The following is a 27,191-nucleotide window of genomic DNA, read 5'->3' as shown; positions in this document are numbered from 1 at the left end:
CACGTTAAATTGGATTATAATCACTTTCACTCCTTTAAAATGTGAATGCTTTTACAATGTACAAAAAGCTCATCTTTCTTACTGAGACTATCTTTACAAATATATCAAAACAAATTGACTTGTAGTTCCCTAAGATTAATTATATTTCAGTTCATTCATAGAATGACACACAGAGCTCATTCTGTATTTACTGTTCTTTTTTCAAGTATGTGTGAGATTTTTGTGTAATTTAAATAAAAATGGGATTTTTTTAATTCAAATTAAGTGAAGTTTTTCTTTCATTTAACACTGATGTACATTTTAGGAATCTTGTCAGATATGCAGTTGGGCAGAAAGGAGGGAGAGGGGATAGTGGGCTAAAGGAACAAATTACATATATTCTCTGGCTAGCTGGTCTGACCCTGACAGCATCATAGAGGTCATTTCTTTATATCTGAAGTGTAGTCCTGGATATTTCCAATATCACAGACAGACATCTTCTCCTTTCATGTATTGTTTCTTTAGAAAATATATTGATTGTGGCAACTGTGAGATAAATCCTGCTTTTCAATGGTATCTCTTTTACAGTATCTCATTCATCTTTAGAGATGATGGGTAACACTTTGATTCACCTTTTTTCTTTAAAACTTCTGTCTCAGTTAAAATTCATTAGAACAGCAGCAGATTTTTAGTCCTTTAACAGTAGTATTTGAGATTTGCACAGGGAGATCAAGATTAAATATGACATGTGAAGATCCATTTGATTTTTCTGCACCATTACCCTGAAGGATGTGGCATTGGTACCAGCACTGTAGGCTCTTCTTTGAGTGCTGATCCCTATGTGTTTTCCACTGTGGGGACGCATGTGCTCCATGCCCCTGGAGCCGGAGAATTTTGAAAGCTGTGGCTGCTGATCCACATATTCACCCTGGCTCACCTCATGCCTCTGACAGGAGATAAAGAGTAGGGGACCGACTGCTTCTCTGGTTCCTTCTCACCGCCACATGGTTCAGGTCAGACCCTCCAGAGTCCAAAGCTTTTGAATTATTTCTTTATCTGTTAACATATATTTAGATATCTGTAAATAATTTTTAGAAGTTTTAGAATTTAAAAGTTTTATCTAATAGTTTATAGTATTTTATCTAAGAGCTTATAGTATTTTATAATTAGTTAGTTAGTCTCCCTGATCTGGGGATCACTCCTTCCTCTGTACCCCATTTTGGATATTGGACTATGCCCAGGACTCCGGGGTTCAAAATTTGTGCTTCTTGCCTGCGATCCTTCTCAATCAGCGATGACCATCAATGCTGCATGCACTGCCTTGGGGAAGTCCGTGTCATGGCAAGGTGCAATATCTGCTATTTGTTCTCCAGTCATACCCAGGAAGGGTGGGAATTTTTCCCAAGGAAGCAGCTTATGGAAAAGGCCATGAGGCTGCAATCGGAACTAGGCTGGGAGCCCCCCTCAGGTCCCTCCCCACCCCCATTCATCCATCTTCCTGACTCAGCAAGGAGTGTGCCTTCTTCTCTCATGAGGCCTTGTTCAGGACTTCAGCAGGGTTTTGTCAGTAGAACAGGGAGCATTCTCATAAGCATGAAACTAAATCTTCCTCCAAATCCACTTTGAAGAAGTTGGATTCAAACCTACCTAAACCAAGCACGTCTCTAAGCTCAGCCCAAAAAGAACTTAGTACATTCTAAATATCAGTAGCATATTAACAAAGGCCACAAGTTTAGGGCTCCATTGGCACTGAATCACGATCTGCCAGCACCAATCCCTCCGGTACATTCAAAACACAAACCCTGGGTTCCGCCAGTACTGATGAAGACCGATCACTGAGAGCATTGGCTACCCACAGTACAGTCTTTGTCTTCCATGGCTGGGTCACAGACTATCTGTACTGTGGCTCCAGCAGTTCGAATGGGCAGGACCCCTATCCCTCTAGGAAGAGCTGAGACCTGTGCTGCTCCTGAGGACATCTTTGCTTTTCCAGGTCTGGAGTCTCCTACTCAATCAGGTCCCTCCCTCTCAAGAGAGGTCCTGACTCCACCAGGAGAGCCAACATTTGGGAGGAGTCTGTCTCCCATTCCATCTTTGGGCTGTGACTTTCCTCGAGTGGCACCATCAGTATCACTGTTGGGCCCAAAATTGGCTCTCTCCTCATCGGTAGATACTGACCCACCTGATGAATCATTATTCCCTCCTCCAAAACACACCTTCCTGATCAGAAGGCCTGGAGCAGCTTGGGACCAAACTCCATCTCATCATCTGCCTCAGAACCATTGGTATCCCATGCAGTGGGGACCTCTGAAATCCCTATTTGATCTATCTTATTGGCCATACTGGGTGCCATGGGACCAATACCATCCTGCAGAATTGGTCCAGTATGCTAGGGAGTTGTCCCTTCTCTCCCATTAGAGAGGGCAACCAGAACTGCCAACCGAGGAGGAGGAGTATGTGCCAAATCTGTCAGTTCCATTAGAAGTTCCATCTTCCATTAGAAGATGAAATTGCTGTCTTTGTCTCCAGATGAGGCAGTGTTTCCAATGTCTCCACCCCAACCCTCCATTACTATAAGCAATTCCAAGGACTTCCTCGCAGAATTGCAGGGGAGCTTGGAGATTCCTCTTGAGGAGGTTCAGGATCCTCAACACAAGCTACTAGACATCCTCCAGTCCTCTGGCTCCACTCAAGTAGCACTCCCTGTTAATGAAGTCATCCTGGAGCCATCTAGAGCAGTCTGGCATCCCCTGGCTACCTATGCCCCAACCCCTAACAGGACAGAAAAATGGTACTGTGTCCCAGCCAAACCTGTGGAATTTCTGTTCTCTCATTGGTCCAGGCCGCCACAGAGAAATCTAAGCAACAAACTCCCTAACTGATAAGGAGGGCAGGCTTCTCAATTTATTGGGAAGGAAGTTCTTTTCTTCTAGCCACCAGTTCAGGATAACCAACTACCAGGCATTGATGGCTAAATACGAATTCCATAAATTTTGAATAGTTCGGGACTTTGCTGACGGACTTCCACAGCAGAACAGAGCTCAATTGCAGGCTCTCATAGAGGAAGGCAAATTGGTTGCCAGAATCGCTCTCTAATCAGTGGCAGATAAGGCTGATACATCTTCCAATGCAAGGGCTACTGCCACTGTAATGTACAAGGTGTTGTGGCTCCAGGCTTTGGGGTTTTCCAGGGAAGTCCAGAACACTGTTGAAGATCTACCCTTTGATCAGATTGTTTAATAAGAAGACGGAGTCCTTACACACTCTAAAAGACTCCAGGGCCACCCTCCACTCCCTGGGCATATATACACTTGCCCCAAAGAGAGAATTCCATCAGCAGCCATGCAAGCCTAGACTGATGGCTCAACAGTTCTACCACCGGAGACCTTATGTGCCACCCTGTAAGAGGCAGAGGGTCCAAAAGACCTGCTTTGCCCCACACCTTCCACAGCAGGTTTCTCAGCATAATGCTAGCCCTCCGCAAAACGTTATTTGTGATGGGAGCTTGAGAGCTGCAGACTACTAAGTCCTGCATCTCCTGACCCTCACGTACTCTTTAGGGATTGTCTAGTCCTCTTTTTCAACACCTGGAGTTCAATGACAATGGACAAATGGGTAAGGAATGTCGTTATCCATTCTGGCTATATGGTACAGTTTATGTCCCTACCCCATCCAGAACCCCTGCCCTGCCTTCTTTTGGGGGCCACTCTCACAAGAAGATTCTCAAACAAGAAGTAGAATCCCTCTTAGAATGAAAAGTGATAGAGCAGGTTCCTCATTAGTACCAAGGGAGGGGTTTTTACTTGATATACTTCCTAGCATCCAAAAAGAAGAGCAGTTGGAGACCCATTCTCTACCATCTTCATTTTCAAACTTAAGCTTTGCATGGTTCCATTGGCATCTATAATTTCATCCCTGGAAAAGGACATGCTATTTACACCTCTCAACATGAAGGACACCTACAGTTATGTGGACATGACCGTCTCACGGGGTGATGCTCTATTTCTTCCATGGTCAGACCACTTGAACTATGCCTTCCCTCCACTACTACTCTTGCCTTGGGCTTTACACAGGATTCAGCAGGACAGAACATGAATTATCCTCATTGCCCTCAACTGGCCCAGAAAGTTTTAATTCACAAACCTTCTACGCATGCCATCTCAGGCACCAAACATTATTCCAACATTTCCTGATCTCCTGACCCAGGGGAATGGCAAGATCAAATCTCCCAACCCCCATCTGCTTCATCTCAGGATTTGGTTTTTGGATGGGCATCATCCTTAAAGCTATCATGTTTTGAAGCTATACAGAACATCTTTTCTAATATTAGGAAGGATTCCACTAGAAAATGTTACCTAGTTAAGTGAAAGCATTTTTCTATCTGTGGGCATCAGAGGTGTCCCCCTGAAAGCTGTTGCTATTCTTCTCATTCTGGACTTTATTTTTTTCCTTAAAGACATCAGGTTTATCTGAGTGGGTGGGTGAAATTCTGTGGCCTGCGTTGTGCAGGAGGTCAGACTAGATGATCATAATGGTCCCTTCTGACCTTAGTATCTATGAATCAGCTCCTTACAGTCCATTTGGCAACAATCCGTGCATACCATCCACCTTCACAGGGCTACTCCGTCTTCATGCACCCATTGACTAGCAGATTCTGGAAAGGCGTAATCAGAATCTTTCTGCCTATAAAAAGGCCCGCTCCTCAATGGAACTTGAATCTTGTTCTCTACATATTAACTAAGCCTCCCTTTGAATCATTAGCTTCTAGTTCCATGTCTCTCCTATCCTTGAAAGTCACATACCTCATAGCTGTCACCTCAGCCAGAAGGATTGGTGAGCTTGGAGCACTGATGGTGGATTCTCCTTATGCTATATTCCATACGGACAAATTTTTCATTATGTTTACACCCTAAATTCGCTCCAGAGTATTTTCAGAGTTTCACCTGAACCAGTCAGTTCACTTAGCTGTGTTCTTCCTAAACCCACCCTCACCCTCAGAAGAAAGGAGTATCCATGTCCTCGATGTTTGGTGAACTTTAGTCTTTTACTTGCACAGAATAAAACCAATCAGAAAGTCTCCCAGACTATTTCTTGCCATAGTGGAAAGGGTCAGGGGTCAGGCTATATCATCTCAAAGTGGATCTCAGTCTGTATTTTGCTATGCTATCAGTTATCTAGTGTTCTCTTTTCTTATGGGGTAAGAGCTCATTCCACAAGAGTTCAAGCAACGTCTGTGGCACCATTTCAAGAGGTGTCTCTGGTTGATGTCTGCAAGGCAGCTACATGGAGCTCCAGGCACATGGTTGTGGAACACTGTGCCTTGGTACAGGACTCCTCCGCTGATGCATCTTTTAGAATGGTAGGCTTTTGTTCAGCGCTGCCATCTACAACCTTACACCCTCCTGTTATTTGGGTACTGCTGGTCAATGGCCCAGCACTCGAAGAAGAGAAAGCTACCTACCTTATAATTGGAGGTTCTTCAAGATGTGTGGTCCCAGACTGTACTACTCTACCCTCCCTCCTTTCTTTCTGCTTTGGATCTCTTTATTCTCAGTAGAGAAAGAACTGGAGAGGCAGTCGGTCCGCTCTGCCCTTTATCTCCTTGGTTGGAAGCACAAGGTGAGCCAGGGCGCGTGTGCAGTCCTACAGACGCTGCTTTCAAAATTCTCCAGCTCCTGATGCATGGAGGACATACATATCCACTGTGCAATACAGATAGGGGTCACATATCTCAAACTTCCAGTTACTATGAAGTAAGTTTTCTTTCTTGTGACGTGTAGTTGTCCCAGGATATTAAAGAGACAAGGTGGGTGAGGTAATATCTTTCTTTTATTGGACCAACTTCTTTCTGTTGGTGAGAGAGACAAGCTTTCAAGCCACAGTACCTTTCCCAGACTTGAAGAAGAGCCCTGTGTGGCTTGAAAGTTTCTCTCTCACCAACAGTAGTTGGTCCAAGAAAAGATATTACCTTACCCAACTTGTCTTTCTCATAGGAAGGCAGAAGCTTTCAAAATGGCTGCATCAGGCACTAAAGTTGTTTGAAATTAATGCTACAATAGCCTTAGATTTTTAAGATGAAAATTAGACTTTTCTCTTTTGCGACTTTGATCCTTGTAAGTCTGTCAACGGCTTCCATTGCTAACTGAATAAGAATATAAGTACAAATGAAGGAAATGAGATACAATATTTCACTTGTGATAGAGCTATGATGACTTTATATAATTACAAAGTTGCTTTGGATAGTTCCTATTTGGCCCTATACTGTCAGGAAACACCTGGGAAAATCAGTTACATAGTTTAAAAAAACCAACCACCCTGAATAGCCTGTGGAAGGAACGATTGCAAATGAGCGAGGCTGCATTTACCTTTCAACACTTTCTAAACTGTTTGCATAATTCCACTGATCAAAAAACCCTGCCCAAACCTTAAATATTAGAATTTGTAATCATGCCAATAGAAGATGCCACTGTGCTGCACTATTTTCAGCTGATAGTTGCTAAATTAATAGGACCTGAATCTTTGGTCCAAAATCTTTCTGAATCTGCTGCAAAAGCCATCTGCTTGACAGAATTTGTGGAAGCGTTGAGGAATGCCTCTGCAAAAGTGGAAAGGGACATTATTGCTGCTCAGATTTAATGACTGTCTGAATTTATTTATTTCCTATGTATGATTATTTTTAAACGCTGGATGGTCATCATTATGTGATTATAACTCTAATTATTAGGCTGCGTAGAGCTTTTTGTACAGGGACCTTTTTTGTTTTAAATCTAAATAAATAAATGTTTTTTGTAATTGTATGTTTATAAATAAGTGACAAATAGAAGCAGTTGTGCAATACTAAGTTATTTCACTGTTCAGCTTTATCACTCGTGGCAAAGGTTTGTCAGAGTCCTCAATGTATATGTTTGTATGTACTAAAAGCACTGAATTGTAAATGTAGAATTCACGGGTCAAAAGTATAGGACACATAGCCTTCCTCCTATAAGCTACTATTTAATCTTTTACATATTTGAATGCTAATAAAATAATTAACATCAATTGACATTTCAGTCTTGGTTTAATTTTTAAATTAATGTTTTTCTTGTTTCTTCTCAGCCCTCTGATGAAGATACTGTCAGCCTTAATGTACCAATGTCAAACATAATGGAAGAAGATCAGATTATAAAGGAAGATACGGGTCACCACATCAACCTAATCCAAGGTCTGAAAGTAAAGAAGAGAAAGTTGTTAATAGCAGGAATTTTCCCTGCTATTCTATATGTAATCCTGTATGAGTGCAATTCACAAAAAACTTCCCAACCCAAGTTTCTACTAACAACATGCTCAAAACCTACTCCTTCAGTTTACCACTATTTTTCCTGGAAAATTTATGAAGCACGTTTAGTTTTGTACTTCTGAGAATAATCGCTTAGGCTTGAAACTACAAAGGCACTGAGGCACTTAAACCCCAGACTTAGATGCCTGCTATCTCACTCTAGGTGCCTGAATGCCTATCTCCTGCCTAAGCCCCAGAGTGATCCATGAACCAGAGTCAGGTAGGCATTTGTCTACCTAACTCGCATGCATATCCTGATCCTGTAGGCGTGCTCTGAGGCTGTCTTCTGGATCGGGTACCATTCAAAATCTGGCCACCAGAGGAGGAGGAGGACATGGAAGGTGGTGGTAGTGGTGCACCTTTAAACTTTTAGCCTAGTGGTTAGAGCACTCATCTGGGATGTGGGACAGCCAGGTTCAGTTCAGTTCCGTTCCCTCCTCAGGCAGAGGTGGGGGAAAAGGAATTAAATGGGTCTCCCACACCTCTCAGGAGAGTGCTCTAACCACTGAGCTATGGCATATTCTGATGTGGGGCTTTCTTAGTCTCTCCTGTTGAGGCCGTTCTACTATGTATACTTAATCATTGGGCCAGTGAGAGAGAGTGACTCTGTAGCCTGATGGTTAGAGCACCCACCTGGGAAGTGGGAGTACAAGAAATAGATCAGGTATCTGCTTCCTAGACTGACCTAAAATATACTCTAGTCTGTGTATCTTAATTTTTGTATTGTTAGTGACATTTGTTGCATTTACAATTGATTGAGTGCTTTCCATGAGTCATATTCTTATCTCTCTCACTAGTGTAATTTAAAAGTAACTCCATTGACATGAGTAGAATTGTTCCTGAATTTTACTTGTGAGAGATCAGAATCTGGTGTCACAACATAAAATAAATTCACATTAAAAGTAAAACGTCTACGCTTTATTAGTAGTGGTCCAGTGTAGGCCAAAGTCGTCTTCCCTGTTTTTATCATTCTTGTACCTTTTGGATTTCATTTTAGGCTGTGTTGCTGTGCCCTACTAAATTTAAAAGGTTCCTTAGGTGACTGATTTAAATGCAAAGTTGAAAAAGCTGAATCAGAAATAATTTTTATATCTTTTTGGGTCTTTTGGTCTCATTTCTCATTAGTAGAATTTCATCAGGGACCTTCTCTTATGATTCACAATAAGTCAAGAGAAGCAGGAAGCCAGTTTGCTGAAGGATCACATCCCCTCACGACTGAATTTATGAGCTACATCAAGGCAAGTTTTTGATCAATTTTAAAAGAAAAAAATCTCATGACTACCTTCCTAGCAAGCAGAAGTGATAAACTGTTGGCACCTTGCTCTTAATAAGAGAAGTGCAATTGATATTCATCCTCATCAGTGCAGAGCCATAGAGGGCAAACATAGGCAGATTAATCATAACTGTAATTTTAAAGCTGTAAGGTCAGGTTACCCACAACACTTATTCTAACCTAACCCTCACCCTAACCCTTGAAATCTGTCCTTTGTTTTCTTTGTTTTGTTGTTTTTAACTAGCAGATGTGTTCACCAGTAAAAGTTTACATTTTTCTTCAAGTTCTGGTCCCTGTGCATATTGCATATGTGGTACACATTTACTTAATGTGCCTGAGACTGGAGAATTAGTAGTAGTGCCTGTTGGTCCATGCCTGCACCCTTGCATTCCTCATGTTCGGTACCGAGGTTATAAGGGGAGGCGTGGACTGACTGCCTCTCTAGTTCCTTCTTACTGCCACATGGTCTGAGTAGAATCCTCTGTGTCTGAAGCATCTTCATCGTCTTCTTATCTGTAAATGTGTTGTAAATTCTTAGTGTTTTACTGTTTTTGGTACTTTTCTAGTAGCTTTTCACAGTTAGTGTAAAGAGGACTATGCCCAAAGTTCTGGGGTTTAAGAACTTAGTATCCTGCCTCCATTTCCTTTTGGTCAGCGATGACCATCAATGCTGCCTTCGCTGCCTGGGGAAGGCTCACATCTCCACCAAGTTCAGCATCTGCCACTCCTTTTCTTCCTGCACCTGAGAGGGAGGAGAGCTTAAACTGTACCTCATGGAGAAAACCATGAGGCCCCAGTGGGATTCAGGCTGGAAGGACCCCTCTGTACATTACCAGCAGTCCCTGGAGTACCCAAAACATTGGAGTCCCCCTCAAGCAGCATTTGGGACCCTATGGGGGCCCATGGGATCCCTTAGCATGATACCCTGGATCCATGCACGAGTCTGACTTGACCCTCTTCCCCTAGACAACAGCAACCAGCTCTGCCAGAGCACATGGAAGAGAAAGGTGTTGAGCAGGATCCACTGTTACCAACTGTGGCGGTTCAATGACAAGACAGAACACAACTTTTAGCAAGCAAGCAGGCTGGTCTGCTAACCGACTTCTGCCTGTCAGCTTTCCACCTTCCCCTTTATTCTCTCTCTCCCCCCACGCATTACATTCTCCAACAGATAAAAGGAATACACTGGCTTTGTTTAACATTCTTATTTACCAATTTCTATCTACCGCATTCCTTGCTCTCGGGCCTTGAGCCCAGTCCTGAGAGGCTTCCCACGATACATGTCATCTTGGCGAGATTCCAAGGTTGATGCCCTTGGATGGAGCAGTGCGTGCACTACTCCTACACAACACTCCGGGTGTGCCCTGAATGTTGCCAAGCGCATAAACCTTTATGAATCCTACATCCCCTCCTTTTTTGTTTGTTTGTGCTCGGCCATCTTATGGTAGCCATCAATTTGCATTTGCAAGCCAATTAACTCCTGGACAGACAAGGTCATAACTCGTGGAGCCTGCCAGGGCGGATCTCGACAAAGCCTTAACAAAGAGGGAATACATTGTACACAGCAGCAGCAAAAAATAAGCTTAAGAAGGTAAAGTGTAATTGGCCGGGCCCCAATTAGCCATGCTAGAGTACTGGGAAGAGAGGTTCGTGTAAGCAGCGAGCATCATCTCATTCCCAATTTCCTCAGGGTAATGACATATTGGAATAAGGCACGTACCTAACAATTCTTCAGCTGCTACAAAATCAAATAAACAAAAGTGGGTAACATTTGCTATTGAAGCCAATCTTTCCCATAGGTTATATGTCATTCGGGCTCGTAGCGGAGGAAGCGCTCCCGAGCCAACCCCTACAGGAAATAGCAGGCACAAAAGGCATACAATCAGTACAGAATTAGCAGTAATTTGGGCGAGAATTGCCACAAACAAAGTCTCAAGAGTCTCTGGCTGTTGGTTTGCTGCCAGTCTTCGTTGAGCCGTGGCGACCAATGCTTTTACTGCTCCCCATGTCACGGGCTAGCTTGGGATGCTACGTCTCCTCCGTCTCCATCCCGCCGTTGTCGACCTGGGAGGCACCGCGTTCTCCTCCAAGGTCAGCTGAAACTCCGGTATGGGGTTTGACAGCCCCTGGTGCCACGCCATGCTGTTTCAGTGCCGGTCGCACACACCGGGCTGGAACCCACAACGGTCCTGCAGGAAGAAACACAGCAGCATATCCCTGACCCCAAGTAATTAAAGGCACTGGGCCCAACCATTGCGGATCGGGCAGCTGACGGTAATAGACACGCGGTCTTTCCGGTACCTCAGATTTGTGAAAATGCCGATCCGCGGGGGTCTGCTGATCTGCGTTCAGCGTTAAATTATTTAAAGTAAACAAAAGGATATGCAATTGTTGCTGAATGTCTCCTAAGGTTCGGAGACGCAGCTCCCCTTGTTTTAATTGTTTATCGAGCAAGGTTTTTAGCGTGCGATTTGCACGTTCAACAATGGCTTGGCCTGTGGAATTATAAGGGATCCTGTGTTTGAGACGGACGTCCCATTGGGCACAAAAGGTGGAGAGTGCTGTGGAGCAATAGGCTGGGGCATTATCCGTTTTTATCTGGCTCGGGTGACCCATAACAGCAAAACAGGCTAGCAAATGGTGAATAACTTTGGGAGTGGCTTCCCCACGCTGTGAGGTCGCCCAAAGGAATCCCAAATAGGTATCAATAAAAACATGTAAAAACGAATAGGAGCAGAATTGTGGCACGTGACAGACATCCATTTGCTACAGCTGATTCGCTGCGGTACCTTTGGGGTTAACGGCATAAGAAAAGGCAGGGGCAGCAGTGGCACAGTGGGGGCAGGAACGAACAATAGAACGTGCATGATCAGTAGGAATATGAAACTGTCGGGCCAAGACAGAGGCAGACTGATGAAAAAAGGAATGGCTTTCAATGGGGTCAGAAAAAAGGGAATTTACCTGACCACGTAACGCGCGATCGGCGCGCGCATTGCCTTCAATGAGTAGCCCAGGCAGAGGGGTATGACTGCAAATATGAGCAACAAAATAAGGGAAATTACGAGTGGTGATGAAATACTGTAAGGACAAAAACAGGCGAAGGAGGTCCGCATCGACCTGAGGGGTAATGAGGGCAAGGGGTAAATGATCAATTACCTGATAAACATAATGCGTGTCCACAATCAAATTAAAGGGACAATCAGCAAAAAATTGAAAGGCCAAAATAACAGCAGCTAATTCCAAGGACTAGTAAAGCTCTCCAAGCGCTGTGCATGCAAATATTGTTGTACAAGTGAATGAAGCGCTTTCAGCTTTTCTAGAGGGAGGGACCACTGGTCAATCCATACGGGCTCTAAGGATTGCCATACCAATGGTAATGCGGATGGCAAGGTGGGTGAGGGAGGATTTTGGGCCATTATATATTAATATCAAGGGTGGTGTCCAGCTTTGTAAGTAAATCACGGCCCCAAATATTGAGGTGGACAGGGAGTACAAAAGGGCGGATTGTAGCAAGGGCACAGCCTCCTGGTTTAGAGACCGTGACCCAAGACAAACTTTGGCGCCCGGGTTTGCTATCCCCGATCCCCCACAACTCTTTAGAAGGAACTGTTGGCCAACCAACCAGCCACTCTGGATCACGAATCACCGTAACGTCAGCTCTAGTGTCCACCAACCCTGTAAAAGGAACATTATTTAAAAGAAGTGTTAACTGAGGTTTCAAGGGGCGGACCAACATTGTTAGAGCAACAAGTGGAGAGGACGTATTGTGAGACGGCGACTGAGACAGCGTCGATCCAAAGCCATTCCCGCCCCGGGCTCGATCCTCTGCGGCTGGCACCTGATAGGGGACTAAAATCAATTGTGCAATTGACCGTCCACGTGGGAGCAACTGAGGAAGATGGGTCCATACCTGAACCTTAATAACGCCGGTGTAATCAGCGTCAATGACTCCTGGGATGACAAAAAAACCCCTGTTTCCCAGCGTGTGAGCGAGGGAGAACCAGACCCACAAATCCGGCAGGGAGAGGTCCCGTCACCTGCATAGGTATGGCGCAGACCTCCCCCGGCAACTGAAAATCAGCGTCCTCCTGCATAATCAAATCAAGCCCTGCACTTCCGGCAGTCGCCGCCCTCATGGAATCTATGGATTTTAAGGCAGAGGAACAGTTGTCTGAGTGGGAAACACCTCCGTTTGGCCCTGGGTTCGGGGGGGACCCGTCGTGCGGTTTCCCGACCCGCTACGACACTGATTAGCCCAGTGATAGCCCTTCTGACACTTGGGGCACTTCTTTGAGGGGCGGGCGGGCGCCATGGATGAGCGGCACTCCCGCTGAAAGTGACCCTCCTTACCACAGCGGTAACAACGCTTCCCCTCCTTCTCGCTTTTCCGCAGGGCGGCGGCCAGAACCCCAGCTTTATGTGCTTGGGTTCCGATGTTTTGGCACGCCTGCAGCATGTCCGACAGCTCTAGAATTCCAGAGGCTTGTGCCGCCTGGAGAGCATGGCGGCAATCCTCGTTTGCATTTTCAACCGCCATTTTTAGCAGGATCTCCTGAGCTGCCGCAGGGTTATCCACCTGTCGGAGGATAGCCTCCTGCAATCTGTTGGTAAAATCCATAAAGGACTCTGATGCACCCTGACGGATACTGGCAAAACTTTTGGTAGGCTTTCCTGAATCCGGGACCTTCCGGAAAGCATGCTGGGCGCAGGTGGAAATAATGGGGAAGACGGCCTGAGGGAGTTGAGACTGCAGCTGAACAGTAGCAAACTGGCCCTCCCCTGCCAATTGCTCATAAATGATACCTTGCTCTCTATATACCTGGGCTTGGCGTTCCGCCATCTGCCGATACTCACTAAGCCAAATAACATACTGACTAGGTGTCAGCATCATGCGATACAGCGCCTTCCAGTCTTCAGGGACCAGGGTGTATCCAGTACCTAGCCCTTCAATGAGACCACGTACATACGTGCTAGTGAGGCCGAACTCACGAATCGCTTTCTTTACCTCTCTGATCACCGAGTAGGGCAAACTGACCCAGTTTGCAACCTGGTTGCCCTGGCCATCATCCTGCCAGGTCACCGGACAAACTGAGACCAGATCAGCCAGCTCCTCTGCTGTAAGATCTGAGCGAGTCCTCGCTGTGTGAACCATTTGTTGCACCAGCGAAAGCCCCTGAGCAGACGCAGACGACCCCCCGGGGGGCCCCGGAGCATGGGGCCCCACGGGCGGAGGGCGATCACACACCAGCTCCGGTGGGGAAGGCCAGGGAGGCAGTGGTAATAGAGGCACTGGGGGCGAAGCAGGGGGAGGGATGGTTGCAGGAGCGGACGGGGGTGGCGGGATCGGCAGCCCCTCTGTTGGCGCGGGAGAGGGCCTTTCTGAGGCGACACACTGTGTTGCATCGGTAGGAGGGGGGGTGGCCGCAGGAGCGGACGGGCGTGGCGAGATCACCAGCCTCGCGAGGGAGGGCCTGTCTGAGGCGACACGCTGTATCGCGTCGCGGCAGAGGTGCCAGGCATGTAAAGCCTGCACGGACGCCCGAGGCTCTTTGTGCAATGTCTGGCCCAACCACTCCCGGTCCGCTAGCTTAAGGGTTCCGGCTTCAGGGTACCACGGGCACTGGGCACTCACCTCCTGTAGCAGGAGAGTGAGTTCTCGAGTGGGGCAGTCATGCTGAGCCTTACGCAGCAAATACTGTAGCTCATTGCAATGTTGCACTTGCAAAGCAGAGAGGGAGCTTCCCATACTTACCACAACGAAAAATACTCACTGGGATCCGCGAGGCGGATGAGTGACGCGTCTGAAACCCTTGCCGGGCGAGGTGAGTGCTGAGGGCCCCACGTTTGGGCGCCAGTTGTGGCGGTTCAATGACAAGACAGAACACAACTTTTAGCAAGCAAGCAGGCTGGTCTGCTAACCGACTTCTGCCTGTCAGCTTTCCACCTTCCCCTTTATTCTCTCTCTCCCCCCGCGCATTACATTCTCCAACAGATAAAAGGAATACACTGGCTTTGTTTAACATTCTTATTTACCAATTTCTATCTACCGCATTCCTTGCTCTCAGGCCTTGAGCCCAGTCCTGAGAGGCTTCCCACGATACGTCATCTTGGCGAGATTCCAAGGTTGATGCCCTTGGATGGAGCAGTGCGTGCACTACTCCTACACAACACTCCGGGTGTGCCCTGAATGTTGCCAAGCGCATAAACCTTTATGAATCCTACAACCAACCATATTGACAAGCATAGGCTATCGTGCCATCCTCACCATCCCTGCCTGATGACCACAGGCAATGCCAATAACTTTTGCAGAGGGTGGCAACTGAACTTCATATCCCACTTAAGGAGACCCATGATACACAGCATAAGCTCCTGGACATCCTGCAGTAAACAAGGTGGTCATGGAACCAGCCAGGATGGTATGGCACATAAGCACATCTTGCAGCCCTATCCCTAAAATGGCTGAGAGATTTTGTAGCTATGAAAGAGGCAGAATTTTTGTTCCCCCATCCTAATCCCCAACTCCTTAGTAGTTCAAGCAGCCACAGAAATGTCCAAGCAGCAACATGCTAAGACTACCCATGCAGACAAGGATACTGAATACCTCGACCTTCTAGGGAGGAAGATATTCTCATCTACCAGCCTCCAGTTTAGATTTGCTAAGTGTAATTTTACAAACTACTCCAAATTTCTGTAATTTAAAGACAAACTCCAATTCTAAGCCATTCTCGATGCGGGTAAACTGGTAGCAAAGACCTCACTTCAAGACACAGTGACTTCTGTGGCTTCCATCTTTGGGGCTCCCCACTGAGGTTCTGAATACTACCGAGGATCTGGCCTTTGATGAATCTTACCTCTTTAACAAGAAGACGGATGAGTCTTTACACTCACTAAAAGGTTCCAAGACTACCCGCAACTCCCTGTGCATATATACTCTGGCCCTGAAGAGGAAACAGCATTAACAGGTATACAAGCCAAGGCTCGTTCCACAGCCTTTCTACCAACAGATCCCATATGACCCACCATGCAAGTGCCAGAAGGTGCAAAGACAAAGGTTTCGAACCCCATCCACTTTGACATCATCCACCCAACCCATTCTGCCAACTAAAGGTTACTTTTGAAGGGATGCTTGAGAACTGAGAACCATCGATGCCATCCCTAACTACTCCCTGAAGCTTTGGTGGCATACTTCCTCCACAACTGGAGGGCTATAACAACATACAAGTGGGTTCTAGATGTCATCCACTTTGGCTACATCTTCGAGTAGAGAGGCGTCTCTCCTGTCCCTGCCGCAGCCCCAGAGCTGGGACCAGGGGGTAGGCATCTCTCCCATCCCCGCCGCAGCCCTGGGGTTGAGGCCGGGGCCACAGGAGAGGCGTCTCTCCCTGCTGCAGCCCCGGAGCTGGGGCTGGGGGAGAGGCATTTGTCTCCCCCCCCACCCCCATAGCTGTGCATGCCCCAAGCTCCCCCAAAGCCCCATCACCGTCCCCCACCTCACCACACTGTCCCCACCCACCCTACACATCCTCCACATTCACCTGTGTTTGTGGTTGACGCCCAGCCCTTGATGGTCTGCTGTGTGGCTGCGCAGGCGCACACTTTAGAGAGAACACAGGTGAAAGCTTCATTATTTGGTCCTAAACGAAATCATCACCTGAGTAGAGAATGCCATCTTGGGACTTGTTCACCTCCCAAATGAACAAGAACATCTACTATCCTGGACAGACCACCTGAAGTATGCCTTTTCTCTCATTCCACTGGTCCCGCAGGTTCTGCGGAAAATACCTCGCCGTGACAAAACGTGTGTCATTCTCATTGCACCCAACTGGCCCAGGCAGTTTTGGTTTCTGGACCTCCTGCAAATGTCAGCCCATCCTCCTCTCAGCATCCGCCCCCTCCCAGATCTGCTAACTCAGGAGAATGGTAGAATCAGACATCCCAACCCAAACCCTCTTCACCTCGTAGCCTGGTATTTGGATGGGCATCAGACTTGGAGTCTTGGCATGTACACATTTAAAGGCTGTTCAAACTGTTTGTAACCACGACAGAGAAGACTCCATGAGACAATGCTGTTTAGCTAAATGAAGGTGTTTCTGTACCTGGATGCAACAAAACTAGTTAGTCTAGAAAATAGCCTAGATATCTGCTGTCTCTGGAACTATCTCCTCACTCTCAGATATCGGAGCTTTCTTTTAGCTTGCTGTGGGTACACCTAGCAGCAATCAGTGCCCTCCACATTTGGGTAGAGGACTATTCTGTATTTACTTACCCGATAACTGCCAGATTTCTGAAGGGTCTCACTAGGATCTTCCTACCAGTAGTAAAGCCAGCGCCGCAATGAGACCTCAATCTTTTTCTCTCAGTACATGTTCAGTGTCCAACCTGTCAATGAAGGTCACCACCTTCATCACCGTCACTTCAGTCAGGAGGAGGAGTGAACTGGCAGCACTCATGACCGACCCACCATATTCCACATTCCATAAGGAAAAAGTTTCCCTTCACCTCCATCCAAAATTCACCCCAAAGGTAGTCTCTGACTTTCACATAAATTAATCAATTCACTTGCTGGTATTCTTCCAAAAACTCATGCTTCCAGTGGAGAGAGGAGACTTCACTCCCTCAATGTCAGATTATCTTTAGCTTTTTATCTGCAAAGAACTAAACCTATTAGGAAAACTCTCTTCTTTCTCCCTGTGGCAGAGCGATCATGGGGACAAGTGCGATCAGCTCATAGGCTGTCTAAGTGGACCTCTAGCTGCATCTTCTTTGCAATCAGTTAGCACAACTCCCTGGGCATTTTTAGGGTGGCTACCTGGAGTTCTGTGCACACCTTTAGCTTTAGCCAAGCCTCATTTTCAGATGAAGTTGTTGGGAAAGTGGTATTACAGATCTCTAGACTACCAGCATCCTCTCACCGCCTCCTCTTTCCACAGTCACCCGCCTGTGGAATACACATAGGGACCAGCACTTGAAGAAGAAATGGAGGTTAGTTACTGGTAAATGGAGGTTTGTGAGATGTGTGCTCCCTATCTGTATTCCACTACCTGCCCTCCTTCCCCTCCACTTTGGATCATGTCTGGGTTCACGGTAGAGAAGGAACTGGAGAGGCAGTCGGTCCACACCTTCACTTATACCATTGGTACTGAGCACCAGAAACCCAGGCCACAGGCATGGACCAACAGACATCATTTCAAATTCTCCAGTCTCAGGCACATGGAGTGCACGCACACCATGCACGAAATACAGGTAGGAACCACACATCTCAAAGAACCTCCAATTACAGGTAAATAATTTCCATTTATATTTTTAATTAGACAGTGTTTTCATGCATTCATAGGCTACAGTGATGCCAAAAGATGGTGGGTTATAAATGTGCATTTAGTTTGTAAAGATCTTGGCAGAAATGTCAAGATCTCCAAAGACAAAGGATATCATCTGCTGTTCGGTAAGCTGCGTAAGGATGTACTTCTCCTGAAAAATATAGTGAATAAGGTTCAGTGACTACCTTTCTCATAGGAGTCTGTTTGTAGCATTGATAGCAGGAAGGTGTGTGTGGTGATGGAGGAGTTAGAGTTATGGATAAGTTTAATGAATTATGTAGAAAGCCATGGGCTTTTTCCTCAACAGAAACTTTGGAATTGTATTCATCTATATTTCTCTTATATACTGTAGTTATCTACATCATTACTAGTGAAAACTAAGGTGGCTTTACAGTATGTGTGAGAATGCACACTGTCAGCCATTGTTCCTGCTTTGCCCCTTTCACTGCTTTCATGGTTAGTTGGTTAATCTTTGTGAAAATATCACTCTTGTATTGTTGCAAGGGTTAGTGAACACTTTGGCTGACAGCTATGTTGTATCCAGCTGTGTAAATAGCATCTGCCAAGGGAATACTGTAGCTTACACTTCTGACTGTTTTCAGAATTGGTCTGAGACTTCTCTTAGGTTGCTCCATTGTACCTCTCTGTAGTTTTCTGAATTGCGTGTTCTTCATTTTCATTATCCTCCGCTCCCTATTTTATTGTGGAATTGGATCTTTGGCATTCCTGAATAATATCTCTCTGAGAAAGTTGCAGTAAAATCCTTATAAACGATCCATAAATCATTCATGAATACATCCACTTTGTAATTCATGAATTTCAGCTGGTTCATTATGTAATGTAACATAACACGATTTTTGGACCGATTTCATCATTTATCCCATAATAGTAGGATTTCTATGAAACTTTTTATGCCAAGGTTTGAACAATGTTTATTTTCATATGAGAATTTGTTTGCTGGCCAGTTTTGCCAAATTTTAAGGACAAGTGTATTCCCCTGTGGTCACAAGAAGTTGCATTTTACAGTAATGTTGCGGTTGGGCAGTCAGGTCTTGTCTAGATTGAAAGGCCAGAAGGGACCATTGATCATCTCATCTGGATAGCCTCTTGACCAATTTGTACCTTTTCACCGAGAGATCTAGAAAATGATCCAAAGAGGTCATGTGTACTTGCCATCAAATTCCTTTGAGAGAAAAGTGCTAGATAGCCACAGTGGAGAGAATGGATGTGGTTTCCCGACCTCTTGGAAGTGAAGGGAAAAGAACTTCTAGGTGTGCAAAAGAACTTGCCTTTTTGCAATCCTTCCCCCTATTTCCTCTAGCAGCACCGCTCTTGCAGGTGTCATTCTACCAACGGCAGGGCCTCCCTGGTAGTTTTGGAGTAGCAGCCATAGAGGGCATATACATTAAGAACAGTGTAAAAAAAATCCCCAAATGATCTCAGCCCTCAGTGGCCTCTGCAAAAGAAAATGTAAACTGCTTAATTTAAAAATGTTTTTGTAAAACAACCAATTTCAAATATAATTACTTGTATCAAATACCTACATTTCTAGGGTGACTAAAGCTATCTGAAATGTGCAGTTATCCAATACATCCATGTTGCTTGTTATGTTATTGCCTACTGGATATATAAACACATCCTACAGTATCATTAAATGTGGCAAGTGTTTATTGCTGGGATATTCTCTGATAATTATTAGGGAGAGTTTTTTATGGATGTTGGCTATATGGGATGTAATGTATCATGTCTTGGAAAAGGGCAGGGATTAAAAGAAAGGGTCAATGAAACTAAAATTTCTATTTTGTTTTGGTTTGCATTTTTCATTTAAAAATCCTGACATTTTTTTTCACCCGCCCAGCTCTAATATACACTAATATAACGCTTTACATCTCCAAAGCACTTTACAAACATCACATACTTAATTTTCACATCTCTTTTGTGAGGTAGGTAATTAATGTTATCCCTGCCTGACATATGGACACATAGGCATAGAGAGATTAAGGGAGACAGTTTTTTCTCTTGAGAATCAACATGGTGAGGTAGAAGGAAATGGAAGACTTCACTCTACTCTCTCCTCCCTCAAACTGGATCTTATGTCAGAAGCTGCCATTAAATGCCTGTTGTGCATTAACACTTTCTCCCCTCTAAGGTGTGCTATAGAACTATTGGCTATTCCCTCAACAATGCCCTCAGCCTGGCTATAATCTAGCATTTTCTGCACCTCATTGTAGAGTGTGTTGCAGAGCTTAATTCAGTGATGCAGAGGTGCTGTTAAAGAATTTCAGAATGGGAAAAATATTGCCTCCGATGTGGATTTTGATACCCTCTTGATGCTAATGACAGGTGAGATTAGTGCTTGAGCTCACAGTCCACAGGTTTTATGGGGGGAGGGGTTGAGGCAAGGCATTTTCCTTTTCGATCTGCAAGAGTTCAAATTTGTTGGGCTCTTTAGTTCACACTGCAGATCTTATGTATTTTTTTCCCAAGATGTATTTTGGGAAGGTGGGAGACTTTAAGGCTGGTATAAATTATGGAATCATATCCACACGAGAGTTTGAACCAGTTTACCTAAATTGATTTAAAACATAACTTGTTCAAATGGTTCAACTTGCAATAGAAACAAGGCCTTAGTTTTAGTGGGTTTGGGAGGATTTTATATTTGAGATTTGTCCTAATTTGTGTGCTTTATTCTTTAATTTGTGTACATATACACAAAGCTTCAGATGGTCATCTTTTAAAATAAATTAACATAAATAATGGTTAATGCAGATTTCTGAAATATATGGTGGGGAGCATAGTTATTTTTCATTGTATAAAATATCTGCATTTTCTATTGGAGAGATCAAATGCTTCATTAATCACTTAATGAAAAATAACAGATGAAAAGAATGGCTTTATTTGTGGTATTGGGCACTGACTTTGAGAATAAAGTCATATTTTGTGATGAGGAATGTTAGAGAAGCCAATGCACAATTCAGTGATACATCTGGCAGAATCAGACTGCATTTTATTGGTGCAGGGTTCCTGAGATGGATGTGCCAAACACATGGCCTTGAAAATAGTCCTTTTGTCTGTTGTTCATTCCCTGCCAGTGCAAGTGCACATCCTTTCAGACAGCTTCCGTCCTTACTGGCCCCTGAATTAATTCAATGTTTCTGCATGTTGGAGATGAAAATGAAAGCAAATGTATAAAGTGCCAAATGGAAATATAAATGTCGGATGCACCTTTACAAATATTAACCATCAGTTCATAATTATGGATGCACCTGGTAGCAACTCCACAGTTGGAGTTCTGTTATAAAATGGGGTTAGAATGAGGCACGAATTCTTGGTTTTTTTCCCCTAAAAGTAGGTGACAGATTGCTGTGCAGTTTCCCACAATTAGTTTTTACGATGTAAATTTTCTATGAGGTTTATGTTTAGTTTCTTTTAATAATTTCTAACAGGAAGCCTTTGAATTAGGGCTCTGGTTAAAATGTATCATTGGCAGATCTACTTTCGTCATTAACCAATATTGCTTTAAAGTATTATCTATCCACACAAAACTTAGTAGAAAGGTGGGCCTTGAGAAGATCTGGTTCTTCTTTTAAAAAATGAATTGAATGTGATTTGTAGCCATTATTCACATTATAACTGAAAGTGTATGTACTGTGTGCACCAACCGTGTTGGAGGGGAGCTGAGCGGGTGCAGACTAGCTTTGTTGACCAGACCATGTGGTAGGAAGATGGGTACAAACTAGCCTGATTGACATAGGGTGGGTTTTGGGCAATTAACCTGTTTGACGGGTGGTGGACAAACGCAATTTTGATTGATTAATGGAGGGTTGGATGAGCACCCACAAAGCCTGATTGATGAGGACTAGACACACACACAACCTCCACCGTGAGGAGCTACACTTGTCTGTAAGAGTGTATCTTTCATCATATAAATGTACCTGCTGACAAATAAATATTTTCCTACTGCACTTCAAACGCCAACACCAGTGTTCCACTCCTTCCTTCCTCATATATTGCCAATCCCCAAGTACACATTAAAAAAACCTAGACAATGAATGCAGCAAAACTTTGTTATGAAGCACTCAGGATTACTGTACACATGTCTGACGCAAACCCATCGAAACAAGGAAATGAGAAGTGACCTAAATTATTCTCTTTCTCCACCCACAAGCACACATCTTTACATTATCACAACTACAGTACAAAACAGATCATGCACCACTTAGCAACAAAGCTCTTTGTGTATTAATCTATCTTTAAATAGTGACAGAATGGTCTTGATTCTTCTCCCACATATGGGAGTTTAACACCAGTGTAAATCCACTGATTTCAGTGGAGTTACTCCTGATTTAGTGTGGTGTAAATGAGAGAAGAATTAGGCTCATGCTTAATTGGTGGGTTATTTGCATACATCAGAAGGATATGAGAGAAAATGGGGGCATTCAGTCATAATTCTCAAGTTGGTTGACTTATTTTTATATTTAAATGAGGTTAGGCTTTGCCCTCAATAAAATGTGACAATTTAATGAAAGTTGGTGTAATCAGTATCTTGGTTGGGGGTGGAGAAATAGCAATGAAGCACAGACTTTAGATTGCTTCAATTAACTACTCTAAACTGATAAATGAACTAGGTCAGTGCTTAGTCAGAAGAGGAAACTTATCTGTCTACTTTAATAGCAAATTTCTGTCCTAATGTTCAGTATAATGTCTGTTCACAGGGCAGAGAGGCAGAATGTGATGAATTATTGCGAATAGAAGAAGACACACATTGGCAAACAGAAGGAATGTAAGTATTCATTTATGTACATAATGAAATAATATTGGTTATCAATTTTAGGTGACCTAAATTTAATTTGCCTTTTGAGTATTTCCTTACCAGCTTCTTGTTTTGTATACAAGGAAGCATAACATTTATATAACAATAGAATTTGTCTGCATTTTGGTATTTTTAGTGCATTGATTAACACAGTAAAAATTATATTAAAATGCTGTAATACTGTATTATATTTAAGGAGAGGGCAGGTGTTGTTCAACTAGACACTGACATTACATCTGCTAATAGTATTTGTAAAAGGGCTGTGTCAACATTTTTAAGGCCAAAGTTTGACCTATGATAAAAATGTTATAATTTGATTGGAAAAATGCTGAAACCTAGGGGGGGTGTGTGTGTGTGTGTGTGTTTTAACACACTTTCCTGGCCCTGTAATAATAGTGAATTCAAAACCACTGTTTCAAGACTGGTGCTGACAACCGTCAGTCGATGAACATACATGAAACAGATGAGTTACAATGAAAGGGAACTGTTAATTGAAGGGTTTGCTAAGCAAAGCAGCAGTGTTTGTTTCTGCTTTGCCAAAAGTTCAAATGAAAAAAAAAATCAGTAGTTGCCAAAAGAATAAACAAAAATTAGGTGCTTTTAAAGCTTTTAAAAGCACTACAGACATTGAAAACTAAAGGGTAAAATGCTATTTTAAAACCTGCCAGTGTCTCCCTCATACTAGAACAATAAACTTTATTAATCAAGGGAAAAAAATTGTTGGTAATTAAATTTATTTCAGCGTCGGAAGTCAGGCTGTTTAAATTGATTGAAACGATAGATGGGGGAATAACTATTTAGTTCATCGGCTTCTAAACTGACTTCCTAGTTTCCACACGAAAATTGCCAAATCCTACATCTGTATATTAATCAGCACAAATGCAGGGTTTTGCAATACAATTTAAATAGCCAATGAGAAAATATTTCCCATTGATTTAAATTCTAACTCCTTTGATACTCACCCTAGTGTCTTTGTTTCCTACCGTAGAACAAATACATCAAATAAGCAAAGTATTGATATAGCCATGATAGATCATTTAAAAGAAGCAGTAGATTTGCTGCAAGATCCCAACAGGTATGCTCATGTCAGAGGGTCTCCTGTTGTAAGTAATATGTTGTATGGGAAATTCTGTGAGGATCAAAGTCAAAAAATGCTCTCTCGCTCTTTTTTTTTTTTTTTTTTTTTTTTTACATGACTAAATGCCTTCTGCCCTGCATGAATGGGATGTGGGATGTTAACTAGACAGCAGGGGATATGGCATGGTGCCTGGAAGGGCATGGGGGATGCAAGAATGCACAGTTTGCAAGATGGGTCTGGCTTCTCCTCCTCTTCGGATCCTTCACCTTTCCATTGCCTGAGGGTGAGGGGACTGGGCTGGCTGACTGGCTCTTGCATACCCCTCCCACCATTTAAACTTTTCCAAGCTTTTCAATAGCTTCTTATACTTGTTAGCTGCCCTGCCCCCCTTGCCTTTAGTTGTAGCATAGGAGTTGTATTTTCAGCATACTTCTGGACTGTCTAATTGTCTATTTTGGGATGAGGGAGAATTTTTCCCATTGGGTCAAATTGACTGAGTGGGTTTTTGTTTTTTTTAAATCTTTGTCATAGTGTTATAGAGGCTGAACTAGGTTGAAAGCAATAGAACTTGAAAGTTTAACATTAGGAAAGGTACGGTTGGCTAGTTTGTCGCAACTTGTAGGTAAATGCTAAAAGGGTCAGCTCCCAGAAATAAATGAGACATGGGGTTTCACTAGTTGACCTCATGCCTATAGGAGATGGGGCCACCTGAAGTCTTCAGGGAGCAGTAGAGAGGATTCCGAAGTGAGGAGAGTCCTAGGGGCAGTTTGAGAAGGGTCTAACCTGAGTTATTGGTTATAAGGTGGGAGTTTTGTATCCCTACAATGGAACCAGTTAAATGTCTGGTATGTGAAAGCAGGGGGTGGTGCATAGCCCCCCTATTCCATGTTAAATTAATAAAGTTGTGGCCTGACATTTAAATTCATCCCTGCATCTGTCATTCAGTCACCTGAATATTCTGATTAAAGTATGTTTGGCTGTTGAAGTTATTTGTTAGCATACATGGTGTTCTGCAGGAATGGGTTATCAGATTTTCTTAATTTGACAAGCTAATAAAAAAGAAAATTAATTGTTATGTGACCTTTTGACTAAGAGTAGCTTAGATATAATCTTCCCTGGATAGTATGCACTAGATTCCCATGATGTTAACACAGTGGTGCCCAAACTTTTCCTGTCACTATCTCCCCACCCTTACCAGAAATGGAATCTGTCCATGCCCTTGCCCCCCTTCATTACTGCACAGTTGGCTCAACAGAGAAGCTTGGGGGAGCAGCTGGGGGTGGGGACAGAGCCAGGTGCAGAGTGGAGCTGGGGCCGAAGCAGGGGGTACAGTGGAGTTGCAGCTCGGGCGAGAGCTGGGCTGGGAACGGAGCTGCAGCTGGGACCAGAGATGGGCAGGGGACAGAGTGGGGCTGCGTGGTGTCTCCCCACCCTCTGTGGGGGCTGGCCCTGCCACGCCCCCCCAAACATTCCTCTACACCCCCTTAAGGTGGTGCACCCCACAGTTTGGGAACCACTGTGTTAGCAGGAACTGTAAATGTAATAGAAAACATAGATGAAGAAAAGCTAACTAATCCAGCCTTCTAGTTGTACAGAACTGTTCCCACAATGGTTTTTCTGATGCTTTGTATAGCCTAATTTAAACTTTTTCTAGGGGTGCATTAGAAAAAGAATATAATCCCCAGTCTATACTTGCAATTGCCCAGTGGGAGTAGGAGCAGGACCTTTGTGAATGAACAAAGGATCAGTTTTTTCAGTTGTTCTAGTGAATGTATTGCCTGCTCACTTTGAAAATATTTCCCCTTTTAGTTCAGAAGATGAATTTACTTTAGCTCGTGCTGGACAGTTGTCTCTATAGAAATGTTTGTTAGTTTGAAATAGGTAAAGCAGATGTTTTTGCTTTGTAAAAGAGAAATAAGCTTGCCAGTTAGAAAAGTTTGTTCATGTTAGTTCTGGATTCAGTAAATGCAACATTCCAAGTGGCATTGCTTCTGCACCTCACCTGAGGCGTTCTCTTTTAGTTGGAACAAGTGTTGCTATTTAAAAAAAAAAATTAGTTTAAAAAATGTGTTAATTAAACATAACAACGAGAAGGTCTTGTTTGTCACTTAATAACTCAGTGCTGTAACCCATAACAGTACACATCTCCTTTCCCCTACCAAACCAAGAAGAAACATTTAAAAATGTAATGAATTGTTGTTTTAATATTTCAGTTTAACTAGATTTCTTATTCTGAATATATGTTATGAAGCAAATATATTTGCAATATTCACATGTCTGTGAATATTCAGATGGGCCGTTTATTTCAAATACTGCTGTTCAGGATAGCCAATCATGCTGTACATATATACAAAACCAGTAAAGAGAAATGTAGAAAATAAAATATGTAGGTTATTCTTTTTCTTTGTGATTTTAAGATGTGCTTAATTACATATCTATAGTCTGAACAGTAAAGAGCAAGTTGCACTATTTTCCCAATTGATATTTTGCTATTTTTGGCAGTTCCAACCCACTTCTAAAGAATAATGGGAACTAGTATTCTGTTGGATTTGCATATGTACAGTTGAATAAGAATTTGTATAACCTACTGACCAAGGTTTAATATTGTAGTCTTGCATTTGGGTACTGAAGTGAGTGGTGTGTAGATGGGGAGTTGTAAGTAGTTGAACAAGTTAGAAGAAAACCATCATTTAATATACCCATTTTTAAAAATTAAATACTTAATAGAACGTTCATCAAAGATATACCCCAGTGCATTGTTTTTATTTCAAACCTTACAGATTAAGCATGGATATTACAGAGAGCAGTGGTGTGAATCTGTATCCCATGGAACCAGCAACAGATTTAGAATTACAGGAGTCTACAGTAAAGTGTGTTTATATTCCTTTTTCAGAAAAATAATGGATTTGCTAAATTTCATATTCAAGATTCTACACTTCAAAATTTAATGTGTTGTGTTTTGTATATCCACATGCAGTGGCCAAATGCAGATGGAGGAGGCTCCTATGTATCAGGTACGTTGTCACTGTATTACAAAAGATCCAAGAGAGAGACTGAAAATGGGTCACCAATTACATTAGCTATTGGACCAGTAAATGAACAAAGTTTAGTGGTCTGCAAGAGAAAAATGTAGCTGCAGTTATTTTCAAAATTTCACATATTTTGTAAAATTAATTTTGCTTTCACAAATTTTTTAAATAGCTCATAAGGACTTTTTTAATGTACAGATATTTAGTTATTTTTAATCTCTGTAGTCCTTTGCCTTCACTGTGGCGACTATGCTTGTTGCTGCAATCATAAATCTGCCTGCAATTGTCCCATTGAGCCAAATACTTCAAGTATTGTAATGGCCATAAAAATAGATGAACAGTTTGCAGCCCTTTGCTAAATGCACTCTTGTTTGTTTTTCTTCCTAC

At 43.4% G+C, this 27,191-nt stretch overlaps 1 protein-coding gene across 4 annotated transcripts in view; it reads left to right on the top strand.

The window, feature by feature from the left end:
• The window catches only part of LRCH1 (leucine rich repeats and calponin homology domain containing 1), a 252,422-nt gene that overhangs the window by 154,431 nt on the left and 70,800 nt on the right, over positions 1-27,191 (top strand). For all 4 annotated transcript variants that reach the window (XM_074960903.1, XM_074960887.1, XM_074960896.1 and 1 more), the window contains exons 8-13: positions 7,075-7,180; positions 8,420-8,532; positions 22,600-22,667; positions 23,686-23,772; positions 26,556-26,645; positions 26,753-26,789. In XM_074960903.1, coding sequence (XP_074817004.1) covers positions 7,075-7,180; positions 8,420-8,532; positions 22,600-22,667; positions 23,686-23,772; positions 26,556-26,645; positions 26,753-26,789 — 501 coding nt within the window. The remainder of the gene's footprint in view (positions 1-7,074; positions 7,181-8,419; positions 8,533-22,599; positions 22,668-23,685; positions 23,773-26,555; positions 26,646-26,752; positions 26,790-27,191) is intronic.

This window comes from Natator depressus, chromosome 1 (genome assembly GCF_965152275.1).
Source record: "Natator depressus isolate rNatDep1 chromosome 1, rNatDep2.hap1, whole genome shotgun sequence".
NCBI classification, from domain to species: Eukaryota; Metazoa; Chordata; order Testudines; family Cheloniidae; genus Natator; species Natator depressus.
This window is presented reverse-complemented; position numbering and strand designations above follow the sequence as displayed.